Genomic DNA, 12,071 nt, shown 5'->3' with positions numbered 1-12,071 from the left:
ATAGCTTTGTAAGGTTTTTCATTTTTAGCAGCATATGTAAACCACTCGAATTGAAATTTATCTGTGAGAGACTTTCGAACCACATTAAAATCTTCAATATTGACACAAAAAAGTTTGATACCAATTAATATTTTACGAATCGAGTAATCCTTTATGTTGAGTAATCGACAAATTTCTTTTATTTGTTCTATTTTGCACTTCAATATAGTTATTGGTGGCACAGTTGCTATCGAAACAGCTGTTTCACACATGTTTTGCCATTGAGAGGCAACAAAATCTTCTAGACGTTTGCGTTTAATTTTGTTATACTTTTTTTTAATAGAATTTTGTATATGTATATTTTTGCAAGAGTTTTTTGTTGTTAAACACAGAATGGAATAACTGTATTTTAATAAAAAGGTTTTAAGAACTTTATGAAAAAACAACTTTACACTTCAAGTGATAGTGAAGGAATGAAGTATGTTATTTGTGGTGAAAATTCTACTTCTTTTTCCCCACTTTATTTGCTGGGTTATAAACAAAAACTTGGAACTTTTTACAAATTGGCGTTCCCGTACTTTTTTGGATATTTTCTTGATTGAGAGTAAATTTAAAATTACTCTCTATCATAAAGTTGCTGGATATTTAGATATTAGCGTGTCATTGGAGGGATGTTGTTAATTATTGACAACTTTGAACTACTAGATGTAGTTTTTAGAAGCAGTAAAAATCCGATATTTGGATGTCAAAAGTAAACCACAATCTTTTAATGATGTAAAGTATGACATCAATTACTTTTGGTGGGAAAGTGTACAAAGTACCATCATGTACTCATTTGTGCTCCCCACTGTATATATAGGATATTATTTGCTGAACACTTGTGGACTCAGTGTATCTGTTAAATATTATTCTATTATTTTTTGAGTAAGAGACCGGACATCGAAACCATTGTTTAGAAATACATTTATTTGGAAAAAATTTCACTTTTTCAATTTTTTTCCGAAAATTAGGCAATAAGTCAGTATTAAATTTCACAATTTTAAGAAAATTATCTAAAAAGTTAAGAAAAGTTAAAATTGGAATTTTTAACCCTGTTTGAACAATAGTTGTGTTTTTTCGAAGTTTATATAAAATTTCAGTATAATTTTGAAGTATACTGTATCCACTGCTGCACAGTGGGGCAGAATGGAAATTTTTTGGAAATAAATCTGGCATTTCTAAACGGCTGATCCGATTGGGATAAAATTTGGCGTGAGCGTAGCCAAGGAGTATTCAAGTTTAAGTTTTAAAGATGAACCCTACAGATGCCCCAGGGACGGCGATGTGGCGGCTCAAAGTAGGGTACCTACGACATGTAAAATTTTTAAACTCGTGCCATTTTTTTGTTTTTCAAAAAAGATTTTTATATTTTCTGAAAGCGCTCGACGAGATCTTGAAAAAACATGCTTGGACATACTACTTATCTCTTATAATATCAGAGTTATAGGCATTAATTTAGTGATACAAAATTTACCATACCTTGGTCCGCCTTTTTTTGAATACCGGGCGTAATTTTGGACCAAATGGACTCAATTTTTTCTTGTTAGTTAGACAACAAAATTTCCAATAATATACAAAAAATTTCAGATCAATATCATTTACAGATCCAAAAATATACGTTTTTTAATTTAAAAATTCAAAAAATTTTAGATTTTTGCCGTTTTTTTACCAAAAATGTGTCTTAACTCTTTTATTATTAAAATAAAATTTTCTTTAAGAACATATAACAATTTTATAGTTTTCTAAAAGGTATCTTTACGCAGAACGCTTTAGCGTAAAAAACTTGTCCTATTTTTTGAAAATGTTACCACTGCGTCCTTCCGAATATGACCTATTTTTTATCAAAACTTCAACTTTGGGCGACATGTTCTAAAATCCCAAAGCTGGGATCAGAAAACTGAAAGTAGTTTTGGAAACCTCAATATGTTTTCTATTTACTCCAAAAGTATTTTCCCAGCCCTGAAAGAAATGTGGACCCTATGGGCAAAAAAGTAAAAAATCCCATTTTTGGGATTTTCATTCCTATTTTTGCGAATTGCGGGATGCCCTTTGACCTTTTCAATTTTTTATTTGAAATGACAAATTTAACAAGCGTTGAAAATTTCATTGAGTTTTGTTCATAAATAAAGATTTTGTCATATATTACATATTTGTTTAATTTCTAAAACTATGATTTATATCAAAATTTTAATAGGGTCGCAGATAGCTACAACAATTTAGTTAGATATGGAAATTCTCGATTCTTTACAAAAATTTTCAAGCCAATATCTCAATTACATTCAAAAATATGTTCATTTAAACCTGTATCCTTTAATTTCATATTTTTCATATTTTAGTATTAAATATGACAGAACATATTTAAATCTTATATTTACCTATTTTATATTTGTTTGCTTATCCTTATAATTGAAAGGTCCTATTATGCTTAAATTTTCAGAAATTTATAACTATTTTTTACCTGAATTTTTTCGACAGATCATTTCGTTCTGTTTCGTTTATGATCATGTAGGTAAAAATATACAGGTAATGATAATTTCGATTCATTCACTAATAAGAAATATTAATGACTGAATTACAGGTTATAGTAATATAGTCCTAAATGTTAATAGGTAGACAATTCGTAATTTTTTACTTTGGATCCACTTACGATCCAGGAAAAAAAAAACAAACTATCCTACCTATTGCTGTTAATGATGTGGAAGCTTGTATTGATAATCATCTTTGCTCGAAAACACAGCATCAAGAATTGTGTCAGACTTTTCAGAAGACCAACTAAGGAAAATTCATAACTGTGATGTTGTCTTAATGTGTAAGTGGGGATGTGACGGTTTATCAGGACTTCCAGAATACAAACAAGCTTGTGGAAGTCGGACATTAGCAGACTACAAAAGTGTATTTATGTCATCATTAGTGCCATTACGAATTCGTTCATATTCCCTTAATCCATCATCGTCAAGCATCGGAAATTCATTTGAAGATATATGGATCAATACAACTCCGGGTTCAAAAAATTTTTGTAGACCCATTGGATTTGAATATATAAAGGAGTCAAAGAAAACAACAAATGATTTAGTGGAATATTTAAAAGATGAAATAAATGCACTGGAGCCCATTTGCATAAAAATAAAAGAATTCTCTATTAAGGTATCATATCAGCTAATCTTAACAATGATTGATGGAAAGGTCAGCAATGCCATAACAGAAACTTCTTCCTTCTGGAGATGCTCAATATGTAATGAGAAAAAGTCGAAATTCTCAAATATAAACAAAAGCAGAAGTATTAATGAAGAAGTCCTGTCTTTCGGAATTTCACCACTTCATGCCAGAATACGATTTTTGGATTACTTTTTACACATAGCATACGACCTCAAATATAGAAGTGAGCCAGAGAATCTTACTAAATCAACAAAAAATAATGAAGAATTGAAAGAACTGAGAGCTGCGGAAAAAAGCAGAATCCAAGAAGAATTTAAAGTTCAGATGGGATGAAACATAGACAAACCACTTCCAAGTTGTGGTAGTACAAATGACGGTAATACGGCGAGAAGGTTTTATCGTGATTTTGAAATTACTTCAAAAATAACTGGAATCGACAAGGAGTTTCTTCGAAGAGTTAACATTATTTTAATGGCACTGAACAATAAACATAAAATTAATGGAAATCGATTTGGGGAATATACATCTGAAATTTCTAAATTACTTGTATCTCTGTATCCATGGAGGGAACTAACACCAACAGTACACAAAATATTGTGTCATGGTCAAATAATAATTGAATCGAATATTCTTCCACTTGGAGAGTTAACAGAAGAAGCCCAGGAAGCGAGGAATCGAGATTTTAAGCATGTTCAACTATTTAGCTCAAGAAAATGCTCCAGGCAATCACAGAATGAAGATATTTTTAATAGTTTACTTCTATCTTCTGATCCTGTTCTTTCAACTATGCGAAAAAGATGGATTTGTTATGAAACTCTATCATCTCAAAACAAGGAAGATTTAAAGGACTTATATTACCTTCTGGATATGTATACCGATATGACAGATTATTTTATAGAAAATAAGTAGTGTTAGGAATTAACTATATAAGTAGGTTATAAGAATTAATTGTATATGTTTAAGATAAACAGTTCAAATAAAAAAAGCTATTATACTAACTGATGATATTGTATTAAATTGTGTTTTATATTTCGGTGGGCGGGAAAGGTGGTTTGTGTGGGGTGATTTAGGTGTTGTTGTGCGTGGCTCATAATAAAATTATAATTTTTTTATTGTATATACAATGTTATAGTCTTTAACAAAATAATTAACTAAATAATTTTTAAAAATTGTCCAAATATTTTATTCAACACCAAATGTATGTTCTGTCATACTTAATACTAAAATATGAAAAAGATGAAGTTAAAGGACACAGGTTTAAATGAATATATTTTTGAATGTAATTGAGATATTGGCTTAAAATTTTTTGTAAAGGGTCGAGAATTTCCATATCTAACTAAAAAAATATATTAAGGGATAAATATGGACTAAATTGTTGTAGCTATCTGCGACCCTATTAAAATTTTGATATAAATCATAGTTTTAGAAATTAAACAAATATGTAATATATGACAAAATCTTTATTTATGAACAAAACTCAATGAAATTTTCAACGCTTGTTAAATTTGTCATTTCAAATAAGAAAATGCAAAAAAAAAATTGAAAAGGTCAAAGGGCATCCCGCAATTCCCAAAAATAGGAATGAAAATCCCAAAAATGGGATTTTTTACTTTTTTGCCCATAGGGTCCACATACTTTTGGAGTAAATAGAAAACATATTGAGGTTTCCAAAACTGCTTTCAGTTTTCTGATCCCAGATTTGGGATTTTAGAACATGTCGCCCAAAGTTGAAGTTTTGATAAAAAAATAGGTCATATTCGGAAGGACGCAGTGGTAACATTTTCAAAAAATAGGACAAGTTTTTTACGCTAAAGCGTTCTGCGTAAAGATACCTTTTAGAAAACTATAAAATTGTTATATGTTCTTAAAGAAAATTTAATTTTATTAATAAATGAGTTAAGACACATTTTTGGTAAAAAAAACGGCAAAAATCTAAAATTTTTTGAATTGTTAAATTAAAAAACGTATATTTTTGGATCTGTAAATGATATTGATCTGATATTGATATTGATTTGTATATTATTGGAAATTTTGTTGTCTAACTAACAAGAAAAAATTGAGTCCATTTGCTCCAAAATTACGCCCGGTATTCAAAAAAAGGCGGACCAAGGTATGGTAAATTTTGTATCACTAAATTAATGCCTATAACTCTGATATTATAAGAGATAAGCATGTTTTTTCAAGATCTCGTCGAGCGCTTTCAGAAAATATAAAAATCTTTGTATTTGGGTGAAAAACAAAAAAATGGCACGAGTTTAAAAATTTTACATGTCGTAGGTACCCTACTTTGAGCCGCCACAGCGCCGTCCCTGGGGCATCTGCAGGGTTCATCTTCAAAACTCGAATACTCCTTGGCTACGCTCACGCCAAATTTTATCCCAATCGGATCAGACGTTTAGAAATGCCAGATTTATTTCCAAAAAATTTCCATTCTGCCCCACTGTGTGCTGCCAGTCCTCATTGCCAAATAGTTATTTTTTATTCCCAAATACACTACAAAATCCTATTTTTTATACCCACCATCGAAAAATTTATATATTTTGATTCCTTATTATTCCTACTTGCACGATCTTGCCATCTTTCTGAAATCGCGATAGGGAGCTAAAAGGAAATTATACAGAAATATTTTGCATTGATTTGCAATGAAAACCAATTAAACTCCTTTTTTTTAAATAAATAAAGTTAGAAAAATATGATTGATGGCAAATTCAAGAACGAAAGGCCTTTGTTTTATAAACCTTTGATAAATGTTTATGAATAAGGCAGTAAGTGTATAATTCCAAAATAAAGTTACTATAGTTACTATAGCTTGAACAAAACTCAATTCGATTTATAGTGGCTTAATGGGATGGAACGCGTAATTTTTGTAAAGAATTGAATTATTAAATTCATTTGTTTTTATTTTTCAGAACAAAAAAAATAATTTTAATTTTGTTTGTCCTGATAAATAAAAAATTATCAATTTAATAATTTCATCCTTTATATGGAAGGATAACATTTAAAAGGGTATTTCCATTTTTAGGGATCGTACTACTTAATATCACGCCCAATAACACAGGTATAAAAATATTCGAATAAATGTAAAAAAATATTATATCCTTAAAAGTTTAAAGTCCTTTAAAAAGGAAAAGGGATCAGAAAATTTAAAACTGAGAACACAGTTTTTCTATATAAGAACTCTACTTTCAGTTGTATTTGGTTTTGTTCAAGTAAAAAAAATTAATGTCCAATATTATCTCACATTGATTTCCGTATTTTTCAAGAAATAAATTTTTTTTAATATTAGAGTAATAATAAACTAATACAGCTATAAGAACAAAAATTTAGTAGAAGGTGAAGAATATATAAATAAATTTTTTTTAAGAAAAATATATTAGAAATTCCAAAGGATATAAAAGGATGATGTATACATGTACATACTTTCATCAACACATACATACAACAATAGTACATACATTCCTTCCGTTATTCATTTATAATAGGTACTAATAATATGAATGACACAAATAAGTATAAAATATAATTTTTTTAAGTGCAAAGCACACATATTTTTACTTATGTTCTCTTTTATATTTTACACTACAACATATGCGTTTTAAACATTCTCTTTCTGGTCACCGTTGGTATAAATAAATTTTTAAATAAAATCGTACTTACCCTTAAAAGCCACGTAAGAACGCTTTCTCTATATGGTACGAATACAGAACTATTTCGATCATCTGAAAGTGCCGATATAACCTTTCCTAATGTAAGGAGGCTTTTATTGATGTGTACTCCCTCGCGTATTCTTTCACTGCTCGAACCACTTATACGTTCACTGCCTGCTAAGTCAACAAGACTTATTTTACTGCGTCGAGATTGCTCAATTTTATTGCTGCCCTTGCATTCAATGGAGTCCGATTTATTTATTTTAAGCATTATATTAAAAATAGAATGTGAACGGGAGCTTTTGTCATTCAATCCAGTAGCTGCCGTGGCACGCTGGGAGTTACCAACAATTAACCAATTTCGTAAGGCCTCAAATGAATCTACTGGATGTACACTGAGATCGACGACATATGGACCCCAAATGGGATGTTCGCGGACCTTAAGAGCCTTTCTGTTCATTTTTATTGGCGTTCCCCCCAAAAGTCTTCCATTAGTACTGTTTTCCATGTCTTGTGTAACACAAAGTAGATCATGGATTTTTTCATTATAAATTTCAAAATAACTGACTTCGACTTCGGCATGGAATTTTTCTTTTCCATTTTCTATATACTGGAAAAGCTCATGGCAAAATCTTGGAATTATTCCCGCATCAGCATTCATTTCAACTCTGTGTAAATGTTTTTCTTGTCTGTCAAAGCTTTCCAGTGTGTCAATGCCCATCATGCTATACGATTTTCCAGAACCAGTTTGGCCATATGCAAAAAGACATGTGTTATAGCCTTCAAAAGAACGAACAATTAATGGCTGTGCTGTTTTTAAAAAAACGTCCTTTTGATGCGCATAATCTGGCGAATCAGGATTGCAACTGGAGAAAACATGATCATATGTAAATGAGTGGCTGACACCTGATGATGCATCAGCACTGGAGCCAACCAAAACAGTTACTTCGTTGTTATTTACCCTTATAATATTAGATACAGAAGCAATCAAACACTCCTTGGCATTTAATGGTCTAACGCGTACAGCGACTTTTAAACGATCCTCAGCATCATTATTTTTTCGACTAGAATTCATGAGACATTGCTTAGATTTCTTCGTGCTTCGTCCACTAATTGGTGTTGAACATGCATTCGCACTGCGAAACAGAGATGATGGAGTGTAGCAAGCATTTATAACAGAATTTTTAGATTTGCAACGTGATGTGGATGGCGACGATATAATTGGAGAATCTTTTAATAATTCTGATTCATCGAGTTCATTTTTAACACTATTAATATTAGTATTTAAACGTTTTTGTGCACAGTTCAGGAGAACACCATCCCGCAACGTTGACTTTCCCTCACTAAAAACTGCTTTAGAATTGCTTTTTATAATTCTATTCGGAGACATATAGTGACTTGAGTTATTCATGTTGCAAATATATTTTACAGATTTTCAAAAAAAAAATTGACCGCTTAATATTTGAATTATCAACTTGAAATTGTCATTGCTGTATTCACTTCGCATTAATATTTTTGATATCATAGTGTTGCCATACCTTCAAAAAATAAACAAAGAATCGACCTTTGCCGGAAAAGTCGAAGTTGACTTTTTGACTTCAAAAAATTCAATAAGACGACTTTACTGTAATGTGGCCTTTAACCACAAAGTATACAGAGGCATCACGGCAAAGATATATATTTGTGTCTTTCACACGATACCATTTCAACTGGTTTTGTTTTGGACTTATTTTTTGGGTTTTTTTTAAATTTTCTTATTGGAGGTAAGTAAATTATTGGTAAATTGTTGTAAAAAATAAAAAAATAAAACAACATAATAAGTATATATATTAATAAAACACATAATTTATATACAATTAAAACTTTTTAAAATTTTGCACAAAATTTATTTTCCTTTTGTTTATTTTCTTTTGCTTTGTTGTTTTGTTTACAAAATAGCATTATATAGTGTTGCTTGTTTTAACGCACTGTCTGTATTAAACTCAAAAATTTGTTTTCTCTGTCTCCCGAGACCATTTCAAAAAAGCTGATTTTACTGTTTTTGAACTGTCAAATTTGACACCTCTGTATACTTTGTGAATCAAATGCCAATTAATAATCAGATTAGTTAATCTAAAAATAAATTTAATTTTATGTTAAATACCCGTTAATAATACAATCTTTTGATAAAACAGCAAACCCTAACAGCTGTTTTTGATTGTTGTGTGGTGAGTTTCTGTAAAAACGTAAACAAATGAAACAAAAACAAATTACTAGACATATTTATTTTGTGCTAAGAAAAATGTATGTATTTTAATAATGTTTTATAGCCAGTGCAAGTGTTCTTGGTGTACACCATCTACCCCAATAATAATCCCGGTTTCTTTAGAATCAAGTATTTTTAAAACGGCCACATATAATGTGCAATTCATTCTATATTCCATGACTGGTTGAAAGAATCCATCGGAGATCAACCTAAAAAATGAAAAAGGGGTGGCTTTAACTTCTTGTTCCGTTCATATGGGACAAGATTCGAGCCTCATCGTATCAGTTCGCCAGATACCTCATTTGTGTATATTGCAGAGACCGGCGAACAATGTGATTCCCTATTAGTTCCGTCACTTTCAAGAACGCTAAATCACCACTTGGTAGACACAACCCATCAGGGAGTCAAGGAACATTTTACACCGTTTGTAACACATCAAAATATTGGTCTAATATCCATAAAAGTATATGCTGGGATCTTATTACAGTCTAAGACCATCTACACAATATTTGCCAAAATAATTTTAGTTGATTGAGTTTGTTATTGAAAATGGACAATATCGGTATACGATAAACTCATCAGGGAGCCAAGGAACTTTTACACCGAAATATTGGTCCAAAATCCATAAAAGTATAGACTAGGATCTTAGCCAATGTTTGCCAAAATATTTTTAGTTCATGGAGTTTATTATTGAGCTTCAATATTCCAGTATAGCGAAGAAAAACGACAAAAACAAGTTTTATAGGAAATTATTTTACAAGATTCATATGATCCAAAACCTTTCTGAGTTGGTCCGAAATTGACCCTACCCCCATATAAGTTGCCCTTAAGAAAAATATATTAACTCCAACAATTGTAATAAAAATACCAATATAGCAAAGAAATCCCACATAAACAAGGAGTCAAAATCGTTTTGTCAAATTTAAGGGATCGGTCCATAATTTAACCTATCCCCGATATAAGGTCCACATCGGGAAATTACTTCCACTCTTAACTGGCTTAAAAAATAGCTATAAAATTCGACAACAACTTTTATATGAAACAAAATTTATCTGTTGAATTTTGTAAGGGTCGGTCCACAGTTGACCCTACCTAAAATCTCAAACAGATTATGCCATCCGATTTCTACACTTCCAACTTAAAGTTCTATATAGGATTTTAACGTGCCCAAGATCGTCCGATAGCAGTTATATTTCATTTTATATATACTTCCATAGTAACATTTTTTGTAAAAAAAAAGTTTGTTGTTGTAGTACACACCCTAGAACGATGAAATCCGGAAAAAATGTATGCCATCAGATTTCTACTCTTCCAACTTAAAGCTCTATATAGGTTTTTATCCATAGTAACATTTTTTGTAAAAAAAAGTTTGTTGTTGTAGTACACACCCTAGAACGATGAAATCAGGAAAAAAATGTATGCCATCTGATTTCTACACTTCCAACTTAAAGTTCTATATAGGTTTTTATCGTGCACAAGATCGTCCGATAGCAGTTATATATCATTCTATATATACGGCCATAGTAACATTTTTTGTAAAAAAAAAAGTTTGTTGTTGTAGTACACACCCTAGAACGATGAAATCCGGAAAAAATGTATGCTATCCGATATCTACACTTCCAACTTAAAGTTCTATATAGGTCTTTATCGTGCACAAGATCGTCCGATAGCAGTTATATATCATTTTATATATACGGCCATAATACCATTTTTTGTAAAAAAAGTTTGTTGTTGTAGTACACACCCTAGAACGATGAAATCCGGAAAAAATATATGCCATCCGATTTCTACATTTCCAACTTAAAGTTCTATATAGGTTTTTATCATGCACAAGATCGTCCGATAGCAGTTATATATCATTTTATATATACGGCCATAGTAACATTTTTTGTAAAAAAAAAGTTTGTTGTTGTAGTACACACCCTAGAACGATGAAATCAGGAAAAAAATATATGCCAGCCGATTTCTACACTTCCAACTTAAAGATCTATGTAGGTTTTTATCGTGCACAAGATCGTCCGATAGCAGTTATATATCATTTTATATATACGGCCATAGTAACATTTTTTGTAAAAAAAAAGTTTGTTGTTGTTTTACACACCCTAGAACGATGAAATCCGGAAAAAATATATATGCCATCCGATTTCTACACTTCCAACTTAAAGTTCTATATACATTTTTTATCGTGCACAAGATCGTCCGATAGCAGTTATATATCAATTTATATATACTTCCATAATAACATTTTTTGTAAAAAAAAAGTTTGTTGTTGTAGTACACACCCTAGAACGATGAAATCAGGAAAAAGATATATGCCATCCGATTTCTACACTTCCAACTTAAAGTTCTATATAGGTTTTTATCGTGCACAAGATTGTCCGATAGCAGTTATATATCATTTTATTTATACGGCCATGGTAACATTTTTTGTAAAAAAAAAGTTTGTTGTTGTAGTACACACCCTAGAACGATGAAATCCGGAAAAAATGTATGCCATCCGATTTCTACACTTCCAACTTAAAGTTCTATATAGGTTTTTATCATGCACAAGATCGTCCGATAGCAGTTATATATCATTTTATATATACGGCCATAGTAACATTTTTTGTAAAAAAAGTTTGTTGTTGTAGTACACACCCTAGAACGATGAAATCAGGCAAAAAATATATGCCATCCGATTTCTACACTTCCAACTTAAAGTTCTATATAGGTTTTTATCGTGCACAAGATCGTCCGATAACATTTATTTATCATTTTCTACATATGACCATAGTATTATTTTTTGAATGTTTTTTATTAAAAGGCATTCTGTAACGATATAATCCCAAATATATTTATATTTTATCAGATTTGTTCCTTTCCACATTTATATACATATTTTAATTGATCAAAAATAATTTTTTTTAAAGTAAATCATGAAAATCAATTTTTTTAATCTTTTCCACGTGCATAAATACATATTGAAAATGTAAATAATGAAAACGAGTTTTTGCGTCTTTTCCACT

The 12,071-nt window shown here is 30.6% G+C and overlaps 1 protein-coding gene across 1 annotated transcript in view; it reads right to left on the bottom strand.

Moving 5' to 3' along the window:
- Positions 1-8,362, bottom strand: part of LOC119600789 (kinesin-like protein KIF14) — a 211,439-nt gene extending 203,077 nt beyond the window's left edge. The window contains exon 1 of the mRNA XM_037951337.1: positions 6,832-8,362. Coding sequence (XP_037807265.1) covers positions 6,832-8,232 — 1,401 coding nt within the window. The 5' untranslated portion in view covers positions 8,233-8,362. The remainder of the gene's footprint in view (positions 1-6,831) is intronic.
- Between the last annotated feature and the right edge of the window lie 3,709 nt (positions 8,363-12,071).

The sequence above is a fragment of the Lucilia sericata genome, unplaced genomic scaffold (genome assembly GCF_015586225.1).
Source record: "Lucilia sericata isolate MDLA Ls3-8-SP2 unplaced genomic scaffold, ASM1558622v1 Contig000121F_arrow, whole genome shotgun sequence".
Classification (NCBI taxonomy): Eukaryota; Metazoa; Arthropoda; class Insecta; order Diptera; family Calliphoridae; genus Lucilia; species Lucilia sericata.
This window is presented reverse-complemented; position numbering and strand designations above follow the sequence as displayed.